At 40.5% G+C, this 27,696-nt stretch overlaps 1 protein-coding gene across 6 annotated transcripts in view; it reads left to right on the top strand.

Moving 5' to 3' along the window:
- ZNF827 (zinc finger protein 827) overlaps positions 1 to 27,696 on the top strand; it is a 175,053-nt gene that overhangs the window by 3,050 nt on the left and 144,307 nt on the right. Inside the window, exons 1-2 of one of the 6 annotated variants that reach the window (XM_054554539.2) lie at positions 1 to 26,837; positions 27,599 to 27,696. The exons of 4 other annotated variants lie outside the window; for them this stretch is intronic. In XM_054554539.2, coding sequence (XP_054410514.1) covers positions 27,690 to 27,696 — 7 coding nt within the window. In that variant the 5' untranslated portion in view covers positions 1 to 26,837; positions 27,599 to 27,689. One more of the 6 variants, XM_054554538.2, reaches the window with a different exon arrangement.

Genomic DNA, 27,696 nt, shown 5'->3' with positions numbered 1-27,696 from the left:
CCTGCTTTAAAAAAAAAAAAAAAAATGTTGGCGGGGTTAGAGGGAGGGTGGGAGAGGAGAAGGGATTTATCTGTTTCGTCTGTGACAGAGATGGAACGCCTTCCCTCCTCTTGTGTGTAGTGCAGTCGGGCAGCTGCAGCCTGCCCTGCTGATGACCTTGACCCTGACCTCCTGCGACTACCCTCTCCGTCTGAGAGGAAATTCAGGCTCCATTTTAGCTCGTGTGCTTGGTGGGCCTTTCCTGCGCGTCGGTGCCTGGTGATGAAGTTATATTTTGAGAGTGGGCTCTCCTACTTTGCTGTCTGATTGAATCCTGTTACCCACTCACTTAAAAAAAATCACCTCCCTCTTTCAGTCACATAAAGTCACTTTTACTGAAGTAAGAAGCAATTACCTTTGGAAACACCGTAAAAGTCCCTGCAGTTTTGAAAGGGAGGCCTTAATTTTCTAAGCTGTTCCACTTACCTTTGCATTGAATGCTATTTTGTGGATGTGTGTTGCCTGTGCTAAGTATGTTTTACACATGTTTTTAAAGCAGTTTGCGTTTGGACTTTGCAATTTCTGGGCAAATGGTGTATTTTGCAGTTCAGTCACAGTCACCCAAGGCTTGCTAAGTGCTGAGTGAGGCTTGAAACTTGCAAGTAGTGTGAAGTAGTAATTATTGACTTTGGGAAAAATTAGTGTTAATTTGTATTTAATGTCGAATATAATTGTAGCTCTAAGTCCCAGTTTTAATGCTAGACACTTTGTTTGTTTGTTTGTTTATATGTGAGAGGAAGATTTCTCTTTCGCTGGAGTAATGTTTTGTATCAAACTTAAAATATAGTAAGTCTAGGGATTAAATATTCCTCCTAGAAGTCATCTCAGGGTTTTAAGAAGTTTAATAGGGGCAGATTTAAAAGTTGACTCTAAAAGAAAGGAGTGTGTAACGGAGGAGGAGAAGGAAGATCTTGAAGGAATGAGAGGGGGAAAACTGTTTTTGAAGCCAAAGAGCCCTTTTGAGTAAATACAAAAGCGGTTAATAGCCACTGTTAATATATTGTTTTAAGAATCTGTAGAACCTGTGAACACATTTAAGAAGTGCAAATTAGAATACAAAAAAAGGAACTTATGAAAACTGAATCTATAGAAAATTCGGAGGTCTTTCCACTTCCTCTTAGTTCTCTCCCTGTGTCTGCACCCCCCTAAGGATTCTACAGCATAAAGCATTGCTACTTATAGACTCTTTCTGTGTTGGATCTATTTTTCTGATATTAAGTACAATACTAGCCAGACACAGTCTGGATCTACAAAGCCCAAAGTCCTCCCACTACACAGCACAGACACCAGGGAACCTGGAAGTTCCACCCTGGAGTGGATTAGTCCTGGAAATCCAGACTAGCACTTGGTATTATCTGATACCAAGTCTGGGGTGAGCCTCAGCCCCTGGCACAGAGTCCCAGCAATTCCCCAGTCTGGGCTCCGGCCTGCTAAGGTTTCCTAGCTCCTTCTGTTCAGCTAGACACCCAGGGGACTGTTCAGAACCGAATTAGCTTTGGAGATGGGTTAGCCTTTAACCTGACACTACTAACCTAAGCCTTAGGTTTCTGATTTAAAATTCTACACAGCCATTTCCTCTTGGGCCTCTGAAGTAAGTGTGTGTGTTTGTATCTGTGTTTGTTGTGTTATATGGGCCTTATACATATACAGAAAAAGATGGCCTATACTGTAGGGTTGAATGGCGATCTTACTGTCTACAAATCAAAAGAAGTCCTGTATTAACTTCTGCAGGTGACCCTAAGCAAAGAGTATTAAACCTACACTATTTTTGAGGGGTGGTTTTAAAAATTATTACACAAGATACAGCCTTTATTTCTTGGCCTAGAACAGTAATTATCATTTTGGGATTTAAATATGATTCTGCTGTTGTTGATGGCTCTTTTACAAAAGTTCTTTCCATTAACAAGGTCCAATACTATATTTCAAAAAATGTCCAAGAGGCCCTTTGAGCTATAGCACCTGCTTGTCTTTAGCAGAATCCTGAACTGGATAACTTTAAAAAGTTTGTCAGCCTAAGAAAATGGAAGAGTGGGTAACTGTGTGGCTAACTGACGCTGTGACTGTTACCACGCATGGGACTAGGCACTTTATGAACGTTTTTACATTTGGAATCACAAACTGAAGAGGGAAAGGATGAGGAAGGGTGTTCTCTTGTGTTGGTTACGTCTGTAAATCTTTTTTTTCTTTTTTTTTTTTTTACCATTGGTGATCACTTATTTCTTCATTAGTTTCAACTTACACATAAATGTGTACAAGTTTAGATCCTATTATATTTACCATTGGAAATTTGCCTGATGCCTCTTCCCGAGGGGGAACACAAAGGAAAAGTTAATCAAGCAGTTGTTTTGTTATTCCAGTATTTTCATTGTTTACTCAGTTGTGGGTCAAGACCAGATCAGGTTATTGTGTTCTTCATTAACAAAACTTTTTAAAATTCTCTCTTGCTTTCTAGTAAAATTAGGAAGCAAAATGACTGAAAAGCAACAGGATGTCTTATTTTTATCATTTTACCAGTCTTTTTATGTCTAATGAAAGAGAAAGAAAGATTGAACTCTTTTCCTTTATTTATTTTTATTAATTTTTGCAGTGACCGGGCAGTACCTCCTGACTAACTGTGGCAGGGATCACGTGAGAAAAAATTTGAGTCTGAAGTAGCAAAATATTTCGCTGATGCTGTCATCCAGAGCTAATGATTCCAAGGTACCCAGAAGTAGTCTAGGTTGATGTTGGATAATAACGCCTATCTGTTCTCTAAAAGAACATCCCTGTATTCCTATATAGTAAGTAGGGTATCACTGAGCTTTCCTGTTAAAATAGGAAAGATAACTCAAAATCACATTCCTTCTCATGCTTCAAAATAGTTTCTAATAAAAAAATTGATTTTTAATTTACCTGCATGCTGCCATCTCACTCTGGGGATGACACAGCTGATGTGAGTTGACAAGTCTCGCTGCACAAAGTGTTAATAAGTCATGCTGGAGAAGTATAAATTGGACAGCTTTCGGCCAGTGTTAGAGCTTGCTGTGCATTTGAGATTTTAGAGTCTGAATGGCCTCTATTAGTAGACTTCCAAGGGAAATGTAGAAAATCTCTGTCTTGTGAGGCTTGTAAAATCAGATGGACAAAGACTATAGGCACACCTAAGGGAGAGTGTGTTGGTGGAGTGACGACGTGGGCTTCTCCTGAGGTCAGAAGTAGGTTTAAAATACAAGGAGTTCAGCTGGGCGCGGTGGCTCATGCCTGTAATCCCAGCAGTTTGGGAGGCCGAGGCGGGTGGATCACAAGGTCAGGAGATCGAGACCATCCTGGCTAACATGGTGAAACCCCGTCTCTACTAAAAACACAAAAAATTAGCCGGGCGTGCTGGCGGGCGCCTGAGGTCCCAGCTACTCGGCAGGCTGAGGCAGGAGAATGGCGCGAACCCGGGAGACGGAGTTTGCAGTGAGCCGAGATTGTGCCACTACACTCCAGCCTGCTCAACAGAGCAAGACTCCGTCTCACAAAAAAAAAAATACAAGGAGTTCTATTAATGTCAACATGTTCTTGTAGAAAAGGCTGGATTGGAAATGTATGGTGCCTGGCTGGGTTGGTAAACTAGTTTACTTAAGTAATGCCAGTAGTTTGCATTCGGATCCTGTCTGGACAAGTTAGTTTCACAAAAGAGAAAAACTCTCATCCACTGTCATTAACCCTGGTCACTTATAAGCAAATTGGTATCTTTGGACTTAAAGATGACAAGGTGTCTCAGACCATTGGCTGCTGTAACTAAATATCTTAAACTGAGTATTTTATAAACAGTAGAAGTGTATTGCCTACAGTTCTGGAAGTTGGGAAGTCTGAGATCAAGGTGCCAGCAGATTCAGTGTTTGCTGAGGGCTCAATCTCTGCTTCAATGATGGTACCTTTTTGCTGTGTCTTTGTATAGTGGAAGGGGCACACAAGCTCCCTAGGGCCGCTTTTATAAACGCACTAATCCCTTTCTTGAGGGCTCTACCCTCACGATCTAGTCACCTCCCAAAGGCCCCATCTCTAATACTATCACATTGGGGATTAAGTTTCAACATGAATTTTGGAGGGACACCAACATTCAGACTGCAGCACAAGGTGAGAGAGGGAAATGATGGTGGAGCCCACATTGCTACACCTGTTTCTATGACTGGTCAACAGTGCCATCTGTGAAAGCTGAAGGCAGTGTATTTCTGAGATGAGGTTAATATATCCTTTGTCCCCGTTTGAAGTTGCCATGTCTTCCTCCATTCTTCATTTTTAAATATCCACTGGAGTATTAGGACAGGACAAAGAAAAATAAACAGAGTAGGCTGGAGCTAATCTCTCCATTCTGAGTGATGTATTGGTAATTTTGTATAATTTAATCAGACTGATCACAGAACAAGATAATCAGAGTATGACCTACAGAATAGGGCTTTAGGGGGCGTTAAGGATTTCCAGCCTAAGGTTTTAAAAGACCATGAGCTTTGTGGTGAAGGCATAGATTTTAGATTTTCTCTTATTGGAAAAACATCCAGACCAGGCCAGTTATGGTAGGATGTGAGCTTTTTTTCATCAGATTTCATTACTATATTGGCTTAGTTAATGTACTCTTAGAACCACATTTTAAAGGTATAGATTGTAAATGATGGTGCCTGTTTCTGAGGTACACTTTTCTGTCTCCTGCTTTGCTAGGTGTAGCTCAGTAATTCATTCCATCTAGGGCTAAGTGTACAAAACACTTAATAGTTCATGGTAGCCAAAATGTCTTCTATCATATTTTATAAGAGAATAATGTGTGAAGCACAAACCTTAGAAATAGCTAAGAGTACTTGATGGGCTGACGTTTCTGGCTGCTTTCTCCCTTCTGTTTGGGAGCAAGTTTTTTGTATTTCTGTCCTCTCTCTGTAAGTTATTTTTTATGATATTGGAGAATAGTGTGTGACTAAGTGCTGAGGCAGGGGCCTCTCTGATGACTCCTGTCATTCCCCAGGGACCCACCTTGGGATAGAATTGTTGTAGTTACAAAGTAGTTTCATAAATTAAAATCAGACTTTGGCTTGATACTAGTCTTAAATGGCATGGGTACATGTTGCTGTTTATTTTATAAAAGCTTCACTGCATGTACACACACGCGAGCACACACACAGAGAGAGGCTGCACTGTAGCTAATTTTATAAAATGCACAGTGATACGCGCCCACGATCTGAGGTCAGAATGTGGCCTTTAGCAACTCTGCTTTCACAGTCTGACCTAGGGTTATACTAAATGCAGCAGATTCAGTGTGCCTAAAAAGGGTATTGTTTCCGACTGTCCATTCCCTTCTTATAAAAAACAGCTTTTACCCCTGAAGTTCTGTCTTTGGAGTTCTTAAGTGATCAGGGTTTAGATACACTTTGCTTCTGTTTTTAAGAAAATCCTAATTCAACCAAGTTTCTCTACCAGCAAGGAAGAAATGCATGGACCTTCTTGGAGGCTAGGGCCTGAAAAAGCAAACCCTAAAATAACCTCTCTCTCTGTCTCTTTTTCTTTGGTCATTTCTACATGGGTCGGAAAAGTGGTTAGCCCCCATTAGAATTGTGATGTGAAGGGAAAAAGAAAAGGGGTGAGAGAGAGATGTGGATCTCAGGGTGAATTGTTTTGAGTGTGCTGAAGAAGCTGGCCTTCAAAGGAGACTGAAGAAGGCCAGGAAAAAATGATCTTTTCCATGATTGATCAGTAGCACTCTGCTTATCTGAGCTTTTGAAACAAGCTACTGTGCTTGTGGAGGGTGATAGATGTTTCTAAGGTTACATAGTGCTAGTATCTTAGGTGGTCTGGTGCTGTATTTTAAAAAGCTTTTGTTGTTGTTTTGTAATGAGAGGGAGAAAGTATCATTTGTGACTGTGCCCTCTTTAACTTTGTCTACTGTGTATGGCACAACTAAAGTAGAAACAGGATTCATGTGCTTTCGAAGTTCGTAGGGCAGCAGTCAAACGTACAAACTCTGGGGCCAGGCTGTTCAGAGCCCAGCTTTGACACTGACTAGCTGTGTGACCTTGGGCAAATTGCTTATCTTCCCTGTCCTCCACTTTACTCATCTTTAAATAGTGATAATAGTTTCTGTGTCACAGAGCTATTAGAAGGATTAATTGAATACATATACAAATGTAAATATTATACATATACACAAAATCATGCCTAATTAGTGCCTGCTGCATAGAAAGGACTTAATAAATATTACTTATTATTAAGTATGTGAAAGGTGTTTCAGTTTGTTTAGATTGTGAATAGATTACAGATATTTCTGACCTGGAACTTTTTGGTGGTTTCTATGGTTTTTTTTCCTCAATATATCTCACTGGGGTGGTCAGTAATAATAATATGATATGGTAAAATTCTTTTACAAGGCTATTATTGTAGGGCTTGACTAATACTTGTTTCATAGGCCAACAATATTATATTAGGCTTTTACTATAGGAATGAGTTTCTCTGTTTATATGATTTGACCTGAATTATATCTAAGTTGTGTAATAATCGTATGCATTATAACCAGATTTTACTATAAAGTGAGGATACTAAATCCTCCTTTAGACACTTAGAGTGAGACTCAAATTAGAGAATAGGTATTCCATAAATATTTATTTATTCTTCTGTTCAACAGGCAGCCCACTGGTTAGAGTAACACAGAGGAAATTTATATTAGGTGTTCCATATGTTATATAGGTAATAGTTTATTTACACAGAAAGGAGGAAAGGCAGGGTCTGCTGTTTCTAATCACAGAGAACCAAATGAAGAGAATACATGCAATGAATCTTAAATGAAGGATGGGGTTGCGTATATGTGAGTACAGTGGGAAAGAGAGATCATATCGTAGGTTACAAGCTGGTGCCATAGTAATGTGTTTTGCCCCACACAGATACTGTTTAAAAACTTGAGACAACATTTTGGAAATCGGAGGTTTCATATAAAAATCCAAATTTCCAGCTTCCTTTGAAAACTTGGAAGAGTCACTCGCACTGGGCCCACCTCCCCACATGGCAGCAATCTGCTGTAGTCGGTGGCGGCTGTCTCCATTCCCCAGGCATGTGCTCGTCAGTCTGCCACAGTTCCTGCCACTCGGCCACCATGTCCCCATATGCATATACACCTGCCCGCCTCCCTCAGGTATCTTACCTCCTGATCCCTGTAGGCGTTTGGATTAGAAAGTGTTCTGCATTCCCCAGCATTCTTTGATCTTTCCATTCATCACTGAGTCTCAGGTGTTGTCTAGCACATTTGATGGCAGTATCAAGAAGCCGTATAGGGATTAAGATCCTGGCAACACCACATTGTAGCCATGACACTAGCGAGTTACTGCAGTTATCTGCCTGTTTTTCTCATCTGTGAAGTGGGAGACCATTGTAGGTTCTCTGAGACTAAGTCAGCTTATACATGTAGATATTTTAGATTTGTGTCTGGCATAGGGTATGTGCACAGTAAATGCTGGCCATATTAACACACTTGAGGTGTGAATTCATGTCAACTGAGGATTGCTTGAACTGTATTATGTAATTAGTCAAGGACAACTATTGCTGTCCGTCAGTTTCTGATCACCATCAGCCAACCCAGTGGTTCTCAACCAGATGTATTAGAATCACCTGGGAGATTTTTAAAAAATACAAACACCCCCAGAGATTTAAGTTGAATTGACCCAGAGTGGAGCTTGAGCATGAACGTCTTTTAAAAGCTCCCTGGGTGATGTGATTCATTTGCTTAATCCCGAATTGAGGACCCCTGAACTAACCAGAACTCCCACTCTGGGATGTTATCATTTCAGCCAAAAATAAAGACAGGAGATGGTGAGCCTGGTCAGCTTATTGACGGTAATTTTTCAGGCTCCTAAAACCCTAAAATCAGCTGGGTAATGGACTGCAACTCCTCGAGGTTGGAAACCAGAGAGACTCATGGAAGGAACCTACAGTAGACAGGAGACACAGACTGCAGTCTTCTCCCTTAAACTCTCCCATCACCAAGGTTTTTCACTGGCTGTGTGACCTTGGGCAAGTCACTTAACCATCTCTGTGCTTAAGTAGCTCCATCATGTAAAACGGAAAACAGTACATTACCCAAACCTTCTGTTTGTATTATGCTTCATTCTTCATGAAGCACTTTATCATCTGCCTGTGAGGTGGGCAGGGAAGGGCTGCTTCTCCCACTGATTGGACAGAAGTGGACACAGACCCAGAGAAAGGAAGAAACTAGCTTGTAGTCACCAGTGTCAGCACTACCAAGGGCTGGACCATTTGATGGTCTCTTGAGACACAGTGCAGCTGTAGGTCTGTGAAATCTACATGGGATTTCACAGCCTGAAGGAGATGGTTTTGGCCACTATAAATTGCTTAGAGCCCCTCCACTACAGGAGGAGAACCCCTTAGGTGTTGATGGAACGTGATGGCCCCATGATTCATGAAAACCTCTGCTGCCAATAATATTTCCCTCCTCAAAGACTTAAGATGTGAGTTCATCTCAGTCTTATCAAATCAAATGTATCTTCTAACTTCTACCTTATTGGTCCTACTCTCTGTTTTCTAATCAGCACTTCATAAGTTTATGAAAATACTTTTCAAGCTGAATTTTAATTATTTGTTTCCATCTCTTTCTCTGCTCACTTGTCTCTGAGCTCCTTGAGAGCAGGGACTAAGCAGAGAGAAGTAGAATGGAGTCACATGCAGTGACACTGTCTGAGGCCTGAATTATGTGCTCCATATGGAGAGCACTGCCTTTGCGTAATGGCCTAGAATTAGGCGGCGTTTTCTAATCTGCACTTGTTTGGCCCTACTTGTTAACCCAACAGTCCTCTCTAGAGCATGAAACACAGCTGTATTTGGGAGGAAACAAAGTGTGGGAGACCCTACGCTCCAGGAAACGTTACTGAAATGTGCTATATGATTTCTCCCTTCTAGGGGAAGGCAAACTTCAAATAATAACTTACTGGGTTTTAATCTGACCTTAAGAAAGTGAGAAATCAAATTACAGTGAGCTGCTTTGTGACATTTATAGAAAGAGAGAAATTTCACAATCTAGAAGTAGGGTTTGGGTTGGCTACTAGATCGTAGTTAGAGAGAAGTGCTGTGCACAAATGGCTACTCAAATACTTGTTGATAGGTGAAAAAATATGTGCAGAAGAAGAGAAAAAGTATGAGAAGCTTAAACGTGACTTGGACATACTCCATAAGGCTGAAACCATAGAAAACACAAATATTAACTATTAATTTATTTTTAAAAATTGATATTGGCTTTTAATGACAAGAGTAGTAGTACATGCTTAGTATAAATAATTAAACCCATGCAATAATGTTTAAGTATGAAAGTCCCCTCATCCCAACTTCCACCCCCAGAGATAACCACTGTTAATCAACAATTAATATTTAAAACTTGGCCTTTATTTGAAAAATTGGTACATTTCAGCATAGTTGGCTAAAAGAATTTAAGTATGGAATTCAGAACAAGGGTGGCAACATCACTCTTACAAACTGATTCAACCCATCTATAGTATTGAATCCCAGATTGGTTACACTGATTTAAAGGGAGAAATTGATAAACTGCTCTCAAGAAGGGAGGCAACTAGAATGTTGTAGGCTCTTGAAATCATCATATGAGAAATTAGTTATTGAGGCAATTGGGAATACTTAAGAGTGGGGGTGGATAAAAATTGTGCATGATCGCTACATTCAAATATATGAAGTTCTTTCAAGTGAAAAAGGGAGTAAATTGTTATTCATCCTAAATTCCCAGCTTGTGTGTGATAACCGATACTTCATTTGTTCATTCATTCATTCATTCATTTCACCAGCACTAACTGAGCAAAGTGTGTCAAGGATTGGGAATTTGTGGAACTGAATAGAGCATGGTCCCTGCTCTCAAGGAGCTCAGAGACAAGTGAGCAGAGAAAGAGATGGAAACAAATAATTAAAATTCAGCTTGAAAAGTATTTTCATAAACTTATGAAGTGCTAATCAGAAAACAGAGAGTAGGACCAATAGGATAGAAGTTAGAAGGAATATACATTTGATTTGATAAGACTTGTTGAATAAATAAAACTATCCAAAAATAAAACAGCAGATGTTGTGTTTATGAAGAAGCTGGTTCAACCACCCGTTGGGGGTGATTTTCTAAGGACTTCAAGTAATGTGGGGTGAGATGAGAAGCGTTGAACTCTAAAATTGTTTAATATTTCAGGAAACAATTCTCTAAAGTGCTGCTTTGCTTGGTTTCTATTTAAAGTTGGAAATCTGTTCCCATAGCAGGGGAACACGTCTTTCACTATACTGAATTGAGAGCCTTTTGGGAGTAGAGGTGTGTGGCGACATGGTGTCATGTTAGAGCAGTGACCATTTGATTGGCTAAGAGTTGTAACCCCCACTTAGTGCTCATTCATTAAGGAAAACTTTTGAGCATTTACCTGGCTCACAGAAGTTCTGTAGGATACAACCTCTGCTGATAGTTCTTTCAAATGTTGACACGAAATAATCACAGAGGATAAGTCAAATCAATATGGTAACAAGTGCAAGACCATATACTATCAGTTAGATGTGTAAATGTTTGAGGAAACACAGAGCAAGTGTGATGGGTAAAAGATTCTCAAAGAGGAATGACATATAAAGCATCCTCAAGGAAGCGATGGACTTAGATCCTGAGCAGAGAGGAGAGAACATTCCAAGAAGAAGAAATGTCATTAGCTGATATGGTTTTGCTGTGTCCCCACCCAAATCTCATCTTGAATTGTAGCTCACATAATTCCCACATGTCATGGCAGGGATCTAGTGGGAGGTAATTGAATCATGGGGATGGGTCTTTCCTGTGGTGTTCTCGTGATAGTGAATAGTCTCATGAGATCTGATGGTTTTATAAACGGGAGTTCCTCTGCACACACTCTCTTACCTGCTGCCATGTAAGATGTGACTTTGCTCCTCCTTTGCCTTCTACTGTGATCGTGAGGCCTCCCCAGCCATCTGGAACTGTGAGTCAATTAAACCTCTTTCCTTTATAAATTACCCAGTCTCGGGTATGTCTTTATTAGCAGTGTGTGATAACAGACTAATACATTAACCAAAACAGGGCAAAATAAACCAAAAGTTCATTTATGTGAGAGACACTAAGATAAGGGACTTCATTGAACCAGAGGGGCCATATTAGTGATGTAAAGATAAGAAGTAGGAAAAATATGGAAGGGGTTGGCCCAGATAAGAGATTATGATTGCTAAATTGAGTGGTTTGATTACATCTCAAAAATCAACTGTGAAGTGTGGTAGTTTCTTTCACAGTGATAAAAATGGAGGTGGAAGGTGATGGCCTAAATGAAGAAGTGGCCTTTTCAAGTAGGGAAAGCTGTTGAAAAGCCAAACTCAGGTGGATGGCAGTGGATGTGATCCCTGAAGGGGCTGTTGGGAGAGCCCTGCCTCAAACCAGCTTCTCAGGGCCAGTGCTGCAGACACTCAGCCAGGGCTTGCCCTCCCCTCTTACCCGTCCCTTACCTCTTTGGTTCCTCAATAATCAGCAAGGAGTATTCTAATGCTGTGTCTCCCTTTGAAGGCGGTATAGTATGTGCTCTTAACAAAAAATAGTATATCTAACATCTATACATATATAATGAAAAGCATAGTGACAACAAACATCTGTAAACCTACCGCCCAGTTTAACTAGTTTTAATGCTATTGAACTTGTTCGTGTATTCTTCTCCTGCCCCTGTCTCCTAAGAGTTACCCTAAATTCTCTGTTTATTGTTTCCTTGGTTTTTCTCTGGACTTTACCATATTGCTTAGTTTTGCTTGTCTTTGAGATGTGTAACAGTGTTAGTGTACAGTGTGTGTTCTGCACCTTGGTGTTTCATTCAATGGTTACCTTTCTGGGATTTATCCATGTTGATGCATGTAGCTCTGGCACATTCATTTTCACTGCTCTCCAGTATTTCACTGTAGAAACATACCACAATGGATGTTTGCTTTTGTTTCCACTTTTTTTTTTTTTTGCTGTTTTGAACAGCGCTGCTGTGAACATGCATGTACATATCAGTTTAGCCCGAGTGTGAATTTCTCTAAGACACTGGTTCTCAAACATTTTGGTTTTAGGACCTTTTTACCAGGACCCCTAAACTCCAAAAACCTTTTGTACATATGCATTGTATCTATTTATCTATATCATGGTAGAGATTAAAACTGAGAAATTAAATATGTTATTAAAAATACTGATTCTAACCCATTACATGTTAACTATAAATAGCATATTTTAATAAAAATGTATTTTCCAAAAGAGATTTAGTGAGAAGAGTAGCATTATTTTATATTTTTGCAAATCTCTAATGCCTGAATTAACAGAAGACAACGAGAGTCTCCTATTTGCTACGGCATTCAGTCTTTTTTTTTGAGATGGAGTCTCCCTCTGTTGCCCAGGCTGGAGTGCAGTGGCGCAGCCTCTGCCTCCTGGGTTCAAGCAATTCTCCTGCCTCAGCCTCCCAAGTAGCTGGGATTACAGGTGCCTGCCACTGGGCCTGGCTAATCTTTTTTTTTTTACATTTTTAATAGAGATGGGTTCTCACCATGTTGGCCAGGCTGGTCTTGAACTCCTGGCCTCAGGTGATCCGCCTGCCTCGGCCTCCCAAAGTGCTGGTATTATAGGCATGAACCGCCGCACCTGGCCTGCATTCAATCTGTGACATGTTTTGGATGGCATATCTGAAGAAAATCTGACTTCACACCAATATGTAATAGTCTTTTCAGATAATTGTGAATATTCATTGATATTACACCAAGACTCAAAACGAGGTAGCTTCTTAAAGATTAGTTGCAATGATTAATCAAAACATCTCAATAACCTTTTCATATTTTGTAGCATTAAAATCTACTGGTCTCTCTTGTGCTTTGAATGGATCAATGTGCATAGAACATCTTGTGTTGGACATTTGGAAAATATTGGTTCACTGAGTTATGTAGATCTACCAAATGTTGACACATTTTGTTATAAAATATAAAAAAAAATTATTAATATCAACACTGATGTTATCTGAGAGGTCTTTAAGGACTGTATTGGGAAGCTGTCAAATTCACAGTGTAAGACACATGTTTTCCAAAATTTTAATTCTTGCTTGAAAGCTTGAGTTTTATTGTTGGCAACAAACACTGTCAGTTTTTCCTTGAAGTATCAGTCTTACTTTTCATTTCCAATGAAGAGTCTGCCAAATACCCATACTTGAATGACCATAGTCAGTTATCCTTTCAATTAAAAGTGATGTTCAAGGAAAAATTGGCTAGTTCGGCTCTTAACTCAGTCACACATGTCCTTTTCCTTGAGACAGCCACCGTACTTTGGTGATAGCAGAAGTGCTTTATGCATGTATTTCATTACATGTGTTATTAAAAAGATGTTTACTCAAGGGTCAGTCTTCAATGAAAATAATTTTTACTGCTTCATCAAAGACATTCTTAAGTGAAACTGGCAGGGCTTTTCTCCTTGTTTTGTTTTTGTGTTTGTGTGTTAGTTTTCTAAATATGTGCAGCAGTGAAGAATGAAATCATTACCAGTATGGTTTATTGCTGTTGCTGTGATTCAAGCTAAGGTCCCAATAGTTTTACCCATCATTGCTTTTGTATCATCATTACAGATGTCAACGGAGTAATAAAGGCAAATGATAGCTTAGTATTATTATAAAAACAGTTTTGATCTTGAGGATCCCTGAAAGGGTCTCACAGACACATAGGGGTCCACACACCACACTTTGAGAACCACTACTCTAAGGTGTCTACATAGTAATGGAAATGCCACATCTTGGTGCATGTGCATCTTCAGCTTTACTAGGTAATGCTATAATGTAGCACTTTGAATATTTTCAGCAAAGACCCCAAAAGGCAAAGAATCCTGAAGATGGAGAACCCTAAACTCACGACGGTTCTCACAGCTTCTGTGAGATTTCCTTGATGTATCTTTGAATTATCTTATAATGTGCATTATACTGTATATCTGTTGGTTTAGACTAAAAGTAATGTTTTCAATAACTCATCAGTCAAATTACCTTTGTTTCTTGTAAATATGTATATATCAGTTTTGGTCTGTGAAGATGCTCTATATTTATCCTGGTACCCGTTATGATTTCCTGGAACCCCTGTTGTAGGAGAAGTCCAGTGAGTGCCTCGGTCCAGCATGATTTATCTTGGAGACTGCATGGTAGCAAAGAAGAGATGACTAAGATTTCCAGTCTTGGGGAACTAGGAGTATTTCTGGTCTTCGTGTCTTCTTTTTCTGGGTTGCTGTCCTCATCGTCCATGAACCCACTCATCTGAGACAGAAACCTGACTGTAATCCAAATGCCACCCCCTTCCTTTTCCTCCCCTCATTGAATTTCTTCCCCACCTAGTTTTGTTGGTTCTGCTTCCCAAATATCTCTAGAATAAATCATGCCCACCCCCTGCCACTGCTTTGGTTTACACTCATATTTTTTCTCAAAGAGAATTGAAATGGTTGCCAGCTGACCTCTTTTTTTTTTTTTTTTTTTTGCCTGAGTCTCACCTCTCCCCTCCCCAACCCCTGCCTCTATAATCCAGTCTCCACACTGCCACCATGGCAGACTTTCTAAAACACTCATGTAATCCAGATAATCCTATTTAAGATCTTTTAGGCATTTTTCTAAAAGGATAAAGTCTGGACTTCTAGACTTTGCCAAGAAGCAAAATCTAGAAGATGCTTTGTCATCTGAGCCCCTTTCCTCTGCCATGTTGTAGACTCCTTGTTTCATTCTTACTGATCTATCTGTTCTGCAAATCATACTTATACCTCCTTTTCTTGGCATGTTCTTTTCTCTGTTTCTGAAATATCTTCAACTCATTTATGTGCCTGATAACCTCCTACTTAGCCTGCAACACTCAGTTCTCTGAGAAGCCTTTCCTGCTTCCCCTCCTCCATTGTCCCACCTGCTGGGTAGAATTAGGCATCTCCTCCCCTGGTTCCCATAGCCCTATCATAATAACTTCGTGTGCATAGTATACTTGCTTACTAATCGATGTTCTTATTAACTGTGAGCTTTTAAAGGGCACGGACTTTCTTATTCATTTTTGTACATTCTTGCACATAACAGTAATTGATTATAGTAGGTGGTCAATAAATAGTGCTGAATAAATGATTGAAGGGAGAAGTAAAGAGCTGGTCACAGAATCCAAGAAATAGGAGATGTTCTGTTAATATTGTTGAATGAGCAAATGAATGAAGTTAAGAAGGGGGGAATCCCATAGGAGGTGTTTCATAAACACTGCTGAATGAATAAACAAAGAAGTTAAGACTGGGTCACAGAATCAAAGGGTTTTAGAGGTGGAAAGGACTTTAGAGACCATCTCCTGCTGTCTTCCTCTTTCAAAAATGAGAAAATGATTTGCCTAAATTGTCCCGGGCTGGGTATAGGAGGCGATGAACAGTACCCTGGACATTCGCGTGAATGTATCCTGGAGACGACTGGAGGGAGTCACATGCTTCTCCTCCCTTCCCGAGGAGACTTGCCCAGAAGAGCAGAGGCCATGGCCTATGCTGCAGGGGATACCACCGTCTAAGTGCAAGAGAGAACTTTTGTGGTTGGAAGTCTGTGGCACATTCCAGGCTGTGGAGTCTCCCCTCAGCTATTGGCTGTTGCTCTCTTTCTGTCCTCAAACTGTGCCAAGACTGTCAGATTTTCCTGATGACTGGGCATATTCTGCATCTGGATTCCATGGTCATAACAACCAGAAGTTTCCTGTCTTCTTTGGTTGGGGTGATTATGATATAGAGCTGGGTAACCATATCAACAGTTCTGAGGTAAGCCATCCTCTTTAAAACATAATGTTTTCTCATCTGAGATTTCTAGGTGCCTGGGAAAAAGGGAAAGCTATTATTCACTAAGTGTCAACTTTGTGCCAGGTGCTTTACTTACATAATGCGAATTTACTTTTACATAACTATGCACAATTGCAGATATTAGTGTCTTATACTCTAAACAGGAGAAGGTGCTTGTAGACTTCAGATGGGCCTAGTGTATAGCAGGATAAGATTCAAGTGGGAGTGTCTGGTTCCAAAGCTTGTGCCCTTTGTATTTTGCCATGCTGTTTCATGCTGTATAAATAGATTTTTTGCTATACAAAACTTATTGTGGCCCTGTTTCACCAATATTAGTGAATTGTTGGAGTTGATTATATTTTATTTACTTAAAAGGAGGAGAATCTACAGGTTTCTGGTTTAATGTTATCCATGCTTTGCAGTTTACATGTACTTGGCCATCTCGGCAGGACCACCATGTATGGGAGAGAGAACAGTATTATTACCCTACTTTATGGATGACGGATTTGAGTAATGGGGGACAGAGCATTCTTCATATTTCTGGTTCATCACTGTATTCCTCATACCATGTCTAAGAGTTCGTTTATAGTAGGGTCTTCAATTGTTGTTAAATAAACATCGGAAGTTATATAGCTGGTAAATTCCAAATTCAAAGTGGAACCAGGTCTCGGAGTCTCAGCTCAGTGGTCCTTCCTTTGCTAAAGCATTCTGTTTTTCCCAGTGCTCTAAGCAGAGAGATGCAGGAATGAGCTCTCCCTTTCATGAGTATGTGTGGGACTTGGGAACTCTCTTGATTTGGCTATCCAGTGAATTTCCACAAATCTGAACAAGTACAGATGGTCCCTTAGAATAAGATCTTTCTTGTTTTTGCCTCTCCTCTTTTAAATACTCAATATAGGATTTGTTTTTAATTTTTGAGACAGGATCTTACTCTTGTCATCCAGGCTGGAGTGCAGTGGTGTGATCACAGCTAACTGCAGCCTCCACTTACTGGTCTCAAGTGATCCTCCCACCTTAGCCTCCCAAGTAGCTGGTACTAGAGGCACATGCCACCAGCCCTGGGTAATTTTTAAACTTTTTGTAGAGATAGGAGTCTTGCTATGTTGCCCAGGCAGGTCTCAAACTCCTGGCCTCAAGTGACACCCCACCTCAGCCTCCCAAAGTGCTGGGATTATAGGTGTGAGACACTGCGCCTGGCTCAATATAGGATTTTAAATCATTTCTATTTACCTGACACTTAGTCCCCAATAAGATGATTAGATAATGATTGATGACCCAAAGTGGACTCATAGAGGATTTGCACCAGGAAGATCCCTGAGGTCATCTAAAACAGTGGCTTTCAAAACAAAACAAAATAGGTGGAACCCTTCCTTGTCTTTATGGAGAGCTCCACTATGTAGAAAAGATCAAAGACAAAGCAGGGCTGTGCAGGCTGGGTGTGTGCTGGGGTGAGAGAGCTGGGGGTGGATCCATAGAGCCCAACCTTGCCCGAGAGCCCCAGGCTTCCTCTATGTGTGGTTTGGAAACCACTGATCCATCCTAACCCCTTATTTTATAGATGAAGAAACTGAGGCACAAAGGTGCTCAATGACTTACACCAGTGGCTGGATTAAAAAGATGATGATGAAACTTGTTGCCATATATTGGAATTTTTTTTTTTTTTTTTTTTTTTTTTGAGACTGGGTCTTACTTTTTTTGCCCAGGCTGGAGTGCAGTGGTGCAATCTTAGTTCATCGCTGTTTTAGAGCACCATTCCGCTTTTTTTTTATAAAGGAAAAGTACCTGTTCTGCAGAGCAGAAGTCTGCAAACTGCAGCCTGTTGTTTGTTTTTTTTTTTTGCCTTGAGCTAAGAATAGTTTTTATGTTTTTAAAGGTTGTTTAAAACAACAACATCAACAAAATATAAGAACAGAGACCATATGTGCCCCGCAAAACATAAAGTCAGATTTACTACTGCTGATATTAATGTGGAAATTTTTCTTAAAAGTTAGGTTTTCTGTAAGTAACTTCAAAACAAAGATTTAAAACAAAGCCTGATTAGTTGAGCAAATTTATTAGATTGGTGCAAAAGCAACTGATGTTTTTACTATTAAGAGTAATGGCAAAACCGTAATTACGTTCTGCCCCAACCTAATATATCAAAAGCTTTTCAAACTTGTGTTTTTCAAATAACTTCTTTAAATTGCCCAATATATTTTCACTCTCCTTTTAAAATACCAGTTTTGGGTGGAGGATAAGCTGGTTAATGAAATTCTTATAATATGTGGGAATGTTGCAGCTACAGAACTGCAGACAGTTCCTAGGTGAAAAAGAAGTGGTGTTTTTATTCAAACACAAAATTAGGGCACTTAACAGTCACCCAAAAAGGTCAAGAACCAGAGGAACTGATGTAGGAATAATATAAGTGGTCACTCCCAGGAAATGGCATATGAATGTTGTTTTTTCTTTTTCTTTTTTTTTTTTTTGGACCAGCTACCTTGGAGTTGACCCTTATCCAAAGTAGCAGTAGAGCATGTTCCCAAACTTCAATCTTACCACTTGATGCATTTTCCAAAGTTCTATGATTTGAGTGTGTTCCCCAAAGTTCATGGGTTTGAAACGATTGCCAGTGCAACAGTGTTGAGAGATGGGGCCTTTAAGAGGTAATCAAGAGGGACCTTAAGAAACTCTGGCTTCATAGCTGGATTAATATTATTATCATGGGAGTGGGTTTGTTACAAAAACTAGTTTGGCCCTCTCTTGCTCTCTGTCTCTCCAAGTGATACCTTCTACTATGTTATGATGCAGCAAGAAGGCCCTCACAAGATGCAGCCCCTTGATCTTGGACTTCCCAGCCTTCAGAACTGTGAGCCCAATACATTTCAGTTCTTTACAAATTACCCAGTCTTGCGTGTTTTGTTATAGCAACATAAATGGACTGAGACAGAAAATTGGTACTAAGAAGTGGGGCTCTTGCTATAACAAATATTTGAAAATGTGGAAGTGGTTCTGGAACTGGGTAATGGATAGATGCTAGAAGAATTTGGAGGAGCAGGTTAGAAAAAGCCTAGATTGTTATAAACAGAGCATTAAGGGCAATTCTGGTGAAGGCTCAGAAGAAGAGAGCTAGTGGTAAACTAAGAAACTTCTTAGAGATTAATTAAGGGGCTGTGATCAGAATGTTGGTAGAAATATGGACAGTAAAGGCCATTCTGATGAGATCTCAGTTAGAAAAGAGGGATTATTGGAAACTGGAGTAAAGGCCATCCTTGTTATGATGTGGCAAAGAACTTGGCCGAATTGTGTCCATACCCTCGGGCTTTTAGGAAGGCAGAATTTAAAAGCCATCAACTAGGGTATCTCTTGAGAGAAATTTCTAAGCAAAATGTTGAAGGAGCTACATGGCTTCTATTAACTTCATACAGTAAAATGAGAGAAGAGAGAAATGATTTAAAGATGGAATTTATAATTAAAAGGGAAACAGAAATGAGGAATCTGAAGGATTCTCAGCCTGGCCATGTAGCAGAGAATGAAAGAACATTTTCAGGAGAGGAAACCATAGATGTGACCAAGCAACTGATTGATTGATAAGGAGATTAACATGGATAGAAGGAAACCAAAGGACGATGAGAGAATGACCCCAAAGGTACTTTGGAAATCACCAGTGCTCCCCTTCCATCACAGGCCCAGAGTGCCAAGGCCTGGGGAAAGGAAATGTCAAAAGAGAGGCCTCGGGTGCCCTTGAGACACCGGGCTTGCTGCTGTAAGTCTTTGCTCCCCACATTCCAGTACAGATCATGCCCCCAGTTCACCCCAGGTGTCACAGCTTTGGAAGGTGTAAGCAGCAAATCTTGGCTATGTTCATGTGGTAGAAGTGTGCAGGTGCTCAAAATTCAAGAGCTGTGGGCATATGGCTTCCTTCATCTAGATTTCATAACCGCCTGGGGGCCCAGGCAGAGACTTTCTGCAGAAGCAGAGCTGATGCAGGGAGCCCCCAACTAGGGCAATGCCTAGTGGAGCTGTAGAAGTAGGGGAGCATGTAGTTTCAGGCTGGGAAAGCTGCAGGCACAAGACCAACCCTTGGATGAACTGAACCCAGCAAAGCCTTTGGGGTGGGGCTACCTGAGGCCTTGGCGGCCCAACCCCCACCCCAGTGTACAGGGGATTGGGGACATGGAGTCAAAGGAGATTATTCTGGCATCTTAAGATTTAATATTGTTTTGCCTGTTGGGTTTTGGACTTACTCAGGACCAGTTACCCCATTCTCTTGCCTATTTCTCCCTTTGGAATGAGAATGCCTATTCTATGCCTGTCCCACCATTGTATTTTGGAAGTGGATAACTTGTTTAATTTTACAGGCTTACAGCTGGAGGGAAATTTGTCTCGGGATGGATTGTACCTTGAGTCTCACCCATATCTAATTTAGATTAGACTGTGGACTTTTGGATTTTTGAGTTGATGATGAAAGAAGTTAAGACTTTTGGGGCTATTGTGATGGAATGAATATATTTCGCATGTGAGAAGGACATGAATTTTTGGAGCCAAGGGTGGAATGCTGTGGTTTGAATGTGTCCCCCAGAATTCATATGTTAGAAACTCAATCCTCAATGCAACAGTATTGAGAGGTGGAACCTTTAAGGGGTGATTAGGTCAGGAGAGCTCTGCCCTATGAATGGATTAGTATCCTTATCTCAGGAGTGTGCTGGTTATTGGGAGAGTGATTTTTTTTTTTTTTTTTTTTTGATACGGAGTTTCGCTCTTGTTGCCTGGGCTGGAGTGCAATGGCTCAATCTCAGCTCATGGCAACCTCTGCCTCCCAGGTTCAAGCGATTCTCCTGCCTCAGCCTCCTGAGTAGCTGGAATTACAGGTATGTGCCATCATGCCCGACTAATTTTGCATTTTTAGTAGAGACGGAATTTCTCCATGTTGATCAGGCTGGTCTTGAACTCCCAACCTCAGATGATTCGCCTGCCTCAGCCTCCCAAAGGGCTGAGATTATAGGTGTGAGCCACCGCACCCGGCCAAGAGAATGAGTTTTTATAAAAGTGAATTTGGCCATCTCTTGCTCTTGTTCTCCCTCAGCACAGGATGCCTTCTGTTGTCATGATGCAGCAAGAAGACCTGCACTACGTGTGGCCCCAAGGGCTGCAGAACCATGAGGTAGTAAATTTCTGTTCCTTATAAATTACCCAGTCTTAAGTATTCTGTTTTAGCAACATGGAATCAGCTAAGACAAGAAGCATCCGAGTTTTGTTGGGGATGGAATGAATGGCTCCTCTGGAGCATCCCTGCTGGTGACAAAGCCCTAGAAAACAGTGCTGGATTTCTTTTAGGTGAAAAATCTAGAAAAGCCCTCTTAGTGAAAACCCCAAGGGCATGCCTGAGGAATGCCTGAGAAGAAAGGAAGGTACCTTCAGGATTCTTCAAAGAGAATTAAATGGATAAAACCATTGGACTTTAGTTGTTAAGGGAATGTTAATTTAGCTGTGGGGTATCCTGGCCCTTGGAATTAGCTTAGCTTGTTGGTTGACTGCAGTTTTGTTAATTGTTGTTGTTTTTTGCTCTCTGTTGTTGACTTCTGTGCGTACCAGAAGGTGGGCAGGGAAAATAAAAGGAGACAAGGAATAAGAATACATTTGACCACTTGATAGCAGCCCTGGCACAAAGCCTAGTAGGAGTAAAGGTTAAAACTGTTGGCCTAAATCAGTGTTTAAAGTTAACTTTGAGTTAGGGCTGTCCTTGAAATGGATTGTCCTTTGCTCTCATGGCTTCTTGTGCATAACTGATAAAAAATATTCTCATACAATAAATTGCACCAATATCATTTTGTGAATGTGTTGGTGGGTTGCAGGGGGCGTGTTAGGGGAAGCTGCCTCCTTGCAGCTTTTGTTTTATATGTATTTAAGCACTAAATAAAAAGCTATTTTGTCTCTTTTCCCTTGCTAAGTCTCTTGTCTCCCACGGCCCTTTTCTTTCTGGATATATGTATATTTTTAGTAAATAAAGGACTTACTGTATGAAGTTTTTCTTTGGCAGACAGAATGATGATGACTATAATATGTTTCATTACAAGGTACATGATGCCAATGCTCTTGGGGTGTGTGTGTGTGTGTGTGTGTGTGTGTGTGTGTGTCTACAAAGAAATGTATCATTTTATGTATAAGCTAAGATTTTGATAAGTAGCCATTTATCTATCCATAGAATGCTATTTCTTAGACTGTAGAATGCATTGTTATATGGTTAGGGCTGTTGGGGGTGTTCATTTTTGTTAGGTTCTTTGACCTAGTAAAGACTTCCCGGCGATTTCAGTAGTTTGGTAATTTATTACTGATCTTCTAACAAGTATTGGTAATGTTAAAATGAAAACATTTATACAAAAAGAAATAAAAGTCAGGGAAGCAGATAATCAACCGATTTATCAGCCTTAGCAGACAATTTTTCTGATAATGATGTGGTAGCCATGGTAAATTTACTTCTGATTGCTTGAGGGGACAGATTCTATGTGCCTTTTGTAATACAGAGGTGCATGAAAGGGTAAGGGAGCAAGTAATCAATCCGTGGACTAACCAGTCCCATTTTGGTCTTGAGATTGGCCTTTTGGCAAGTAAATTCAACCTATCTTTTCAACAAAAGAAAAGATTTTATTAATTTGCTGAAACGTGAGTAAGGATGTAAGGATGAGTGTATTTTTTTGTTTGGATATCTCTAAGTAGCCCTAGTAAGGGAAGGCCTTTTTTAGTAATGTCTTTTTTTTTTTTTTGAGACAGGGTCTCACTCTGTTGCCCAGGCTGGAATGCAGTGGTGCAGTCATGACTCACTGCAGCCTCTGCTTCCCGGGCTCAAGTTATCCTTCTGCTTCAGCCTCCTGAGTAGCTGGGACCACAGGCATGTGCCACCACACCAGGCTAATTTTTGTATTTTTGGTAGAGATGCAGTTTCACCATATTACCCAGGCTGGTCTTGAACTCCTGAGCTCAAGTGATCCGCCAGCCTTGACCTTCAAAAGTGCTGGGATTATAGGTGTGAGCCACCATGCTTGGCCTATTTTTTTTAAACCTTTCATTTGAAAGAAATTTGACTAAAATTGAGAGATAAGCAAAAATAATTTATTAGTCCACTCATAGTCCTTCCAGCCTCACAGGACTTAACACTGATCAGCAATGTGGTTGGTTTTATGTACTAATATCCAGCTTATTACAAAAACTGCATTACAAACTGAGGCTATAGTTGAGAATCCAGAGGTGAACAAATTCAGGAAAAATGCCTCAGGCCTTCATCCAAATATAGTTATATTAGTTTTCTTGGGTTGCTGTAACAAAGTATCACAAACCAGTGCTTAAACAACAGAAATTTATTGTCTCACAATTCTGGAGGCTAAAAGTCTGAGCTCAAGGTGTCCACAAGGCCACTCTCCCTCTGAAGGCGGTAGGGAAGGGTCTGTTCCAGGCCTCTTGCCCAGCTTCTGGTAGTTTCTAGGCTTATGATAGCATAACTCATCTCATGGTGTTCTTCCTGTGTGCATGTGTGTCTCTGCATCCAAATTTCCCCCTTTTATAAGGACACCAGTCATACTGGATTTGAGTCCACCCCAATGACCTCATCTTCACTTGATTATCTGCAGAAGCCTATTTCCAAATAAGGTCACAGTCACATGTACTGGGGGTTAGAACGTCAATATCTTTTGAGAGAACACAATTCAACCCATGATACTAGGTAGTATTCATTCCAAGTTTGTACACAGTTTTAATAAGCCTGATGATTTTTATCTCAGTTTATGCATACGAAGAGTTGTAAGTATAGGAGAAAGAGTCTCTGCTGACGATATAATGGAGAACAAAAGTATTCAAAAAGACTATTAAAGTAGGAATAAGAACTTAAAATACATAGTTGCTTTGGGCCATTCAATGGAGGGACAAACTGCTGAAAATTTCCAGTAGCTCCTGAAACACATTTATGTATAACAAACATAATAACGGCATCAACATATTATGTTTGAGTGTGTATGCACTTTTAAATTCCATCAAAATAAAATTTTGAAAATATTGCGTACTTGATGGCACTTTGGTAATTTTTGGTTACCTGAAAAATTATTTTTTTGTCAAGCTCCTCAAGTATTGTCAGATGTTCTGAATATTTGGGTTTCAACTTGGCTTTGTCACTCAGTAAGCATGCATGTTGTGTAAGCCATTAACTTTTTGGAACTTGGGTTTTCTGGTCTGTAAAATGAAGAGTTTGGTTTCCCATATAAAATTATTATGAGGATGAAATTTGCTGATGAATATGAAAACATCTATCATAGCTCCAGATGTGTTTTCATGATTGTTCATTCATTCAACAATTGGGAGCCTACTGTATGCAGTGGCTTGTTCTAGAATTCATTCATTCACTTAATGCTGATTGAAAAGTACCATGATTTAGTAGTATTGGGACATCTGAGCTCAAGCACTGCCTATGTTTGGAAATCATCTAGGGGACCTTGGGCAAATCTCTGGCCCTCTCTAGGCCTCTAACTAGACACTAGCCATATAGAATAGATTTCCAAGGCTTTTCCATCTGTAAAATAATTCATATAACAAAATTCAAGTATAATGAATAGTTTTTGATATCTTACAGATTAATTGTATTATACTGGCAAGTTACTTTATCCTCTGTGCCTTTGCTTGTGTCTTTGAAAGTGGGGTTAATAGGTCTAGTACTGTTTTCAGCAGTAATAATGATAGTCACCCATTATTGAGCTCTTGGCATTGTGCTAGATATTTTTATACATTCTTGCTTCTACAAACACGGTACATGTTTCTCCAAAGCATGTCGGTACCTGGAGAAACAGGTTGCATCTTTCTAGAGAATAAAGTTTCCTTGGTGGCACAGCTGTTTATAGAGTGGAATGCAGAAGTCAATTGACATGTTAAGCTAAAACTCAAAGAAAGCTGGGGCTTCTTAGAGGGGGCGGTGACTTTAATACCAAGTTCCCCTGCAGTGCTGTTCTTTCTTGGCCTTTGGGGAAACTGGTGGAAAAGTTTGCAAAACAGGCTTTTTCCCTGTTCCATGTTTGACTCACATGAGAAAAATAGCGTTCTAATTTACAATTTTGAAAATAGTTCTTATTTCCATCACTGACAGATGTTACCTTTATGATTGTTCAGCCTATTCTTCCATTTCATTTATGCATTGGACAAATAATAATTGAGTGCCTGCTCTGTGTTCAGTACCATCCTAAATGCCAAGGATGCAGCAGCAACCAAAATAAAGTCCTCCCTCGGATCTTGTATTCTAAAAAACAGTGAGGTTTGAGGGCAGACCTGAGGAATTAGCGGAATTAAGCATGTGGCTGTTTCAGGCAAAGGAAGAGCAATTGCAAAGGTCCTGAGGCAGGAGCTTATTTTCCTAGTAAGGGAGAGTGTTAGAAGAGGAGGTCACAAGGAGATGATTAGGGATACCTTGAGGTTCAGGTAAGAGTTTTGTATTTTATTCTGAGAAACATGGGAAACCATTGTGGAGGTTTTGGGGATGGGAGTAATGGAATTTGACATACTATTTTTGAGAACTTACTTTGGCTGCTGGTTGAGAATAATGGAGCAAGGTTGGGAAGTGAGGAGACCAGTTGGAAGGCTACTGCCATAGTACAGGTGGGGGATGGCAGCACTGGGTACCAGGGTAGTAGTAGCGGTGAAAATGGTGCAAACTGGCCAGATTTGGTACCTCTGTTGAAGGTAGAACCAACAGAATCCGAGAATGAATTTGATGTGGGATCCGAGAGAAAGAGAAGAGTCAAGGGAGGTGGCATGGTTTTGGGTCTAAGCAATTGAAAGGATGGAGGAGTTGCCATTCCTGCTGAGACGGGCAGGTAGAGGGAGGAACACGGGCAGTTCCTTGGCCATGGAAGGTCTGGCTAAGCACTTTATATGAAGAATACTGAAACTGACTTAGCTACTGTTTGGAACTCACTCTGCAGAGGAGTGATGTGTTCATTTGTGTTACCTTTATTTTACTCACGGTCATTTAGAATAATGATTTGAAAATGTTGCTGTGTGCCAAATGCTCTTCTTGACCCAGGAGCACCCCCCCCCACCTCCACCGTGTGTGGACTCCTCTCCTCTCCAGACTTCCTCTCACTTCCTCATGCCTTTGCAGCACCTTTTCCCTAGCTGGACTGGTGACAGGAATCTGGTTGTCTTCTCCACCCTGGCAGTTTTAAATAACTAGCAGTTCTTACATTTTCTTCCTGGGCACGCTGACAGCGGTTGGGTGTCCTGGATATCCGTGTTTCGATAACTGTAATCTCCGAGTCTCTGTCCTGTGAAGCCGATTGCCGGCCGTGCATTTACCTCAGACTGTGGACTTGGAGCCTTGAAGACGCGAGAGGTCTCTTAGTTTCAGGCAGACCTGGTGTGGGGGATGTGCTAAGGCTTTCAGGCTACAAAGGGACAATTTAAAACTTGGCAAGTAAAACCGGCCTAAATGCGGATGTGTTTTATGCTTAGCATCATAAAATTGGTTCAGAACAGCCTGATATGCGGCAGAAGAAACCTTTATTAAACATTATAGAGGTCATTGCTTTTGTCTTCCTGATACCTCTTCCCTCTCCTTTCTTCTGTGACCCACATTGAGCCCATTGTAGAACCCGCCCCCTGGCTTCAGTGATAGGCCCATGGAGGGGAACATGACCTCCAACAGGCCAATCAGAGGTGTAAAGACCTTTCTCTAGTGGGAAGTCATTGAGAGTGAAAACCCAGAACCGGTTGCAGCCAGGTTTTCAGCCTCCTGGGAAAAGTGGCCTGAGAGGAAGAGACTACAGGCGAAAGAGAGAGAGCCCTGATGGTGCTTTCGACATCCTATCTGATGCTGGCTCCATTGTGCCCCTTTTATTGTTTGGTACAGGAACTGAGAAAATTCCCTTATTGCTTCATGCGGTCCTGCTGGTTTTCTGTCATTTACAACCACAGGAACCCAGATACCCCTACTATGAGCAGGGCATCAAGAAGGAACACAAAAATGACTAACTCATAGCCCTGCCTCCAGGTATTTATAATGTAATAGTTTGATTTCAAAACTAGTGAGTATGGTAAAATAGTTGGTAAGGTCTACCTTTGACAAATCAATAGATAGTATATTTTTAAAATGTGAAGATAGTGTATTTTATAAAAATATAAAATTTTTTCATTGGGTTAACTTATCCAACATATATCACTTGAATATTAGCTTTCTCCATGACTGGCATATTTCCTTTTTGATAATTTGCTGAGGAGCAAGGCTGCTTGTAAATGAATTTTTGTCTACTATTAAAATCGCCCTCATCCTTTGAGGTCCATTTCCAAAGCCACCTGCACCTCTGGAGTTCATTATTCCCTCTTTTGTGCTTACACAACCCTTGCTGTTTCTGTATGGTGGCACCAGTCATTATGCTTTGAATGCTTGTGAAACCCTCACTCTTCCATTGATTAGAAACTTTTATGCCAGAGACTGTTGTGTCTCTGAGTTTCCCTTCGTGGAGAACAGTTCCCTGAACATAGTAGGTGATCAGTAAATGCTTGTTGAATTAAGTCAATTAGTAGCACTGGTTTTGCTAATAACTTTTGTATTAAACTTACAAACTACTTTTATGTAAAACTGCATGTAAAAGTTGGTTGTATGATTTGCAGCACTTATGAGTATAACTGATAATGCTAATGGAAATGTATGATCTTAAAAGGCATAGATATTTAGCTACAGAAGTGTATTAGTAGGAAAGGGAAAACTTACAAGATTTTTACATGAAAATAAACCAGAAGGTTGGTTGGTAGGTACCAGGTGAACATACCTGTGGTCACAAGAAGAGAGTGTTGGAGACACTGATTGTTAGAGTTGACCGTGAGAAAGCATCTCTCCAATCCTATGCCAG

The sequence above is a fragment of the Pongo abelii genome, chromosome 3 (genome assembly GCF_028885655.2).
Source record: "Pongo abelii isolate AG06213 chromosome 3, NHGRI_mPonAbe1-v2.0_pri, whole genome shotgun sequence".
In the NCBI taxonomy this organism is placed as follows: Eukaryota; Metazoa; Chordata; class Mammalia; order Primates; family Hominidae; genus Pongo; species Pongo abelii.
Note: the sequence above shows the minus strand (reverse complement) of the source record. Positions and strands in the feature narration are given on the sequence as shown.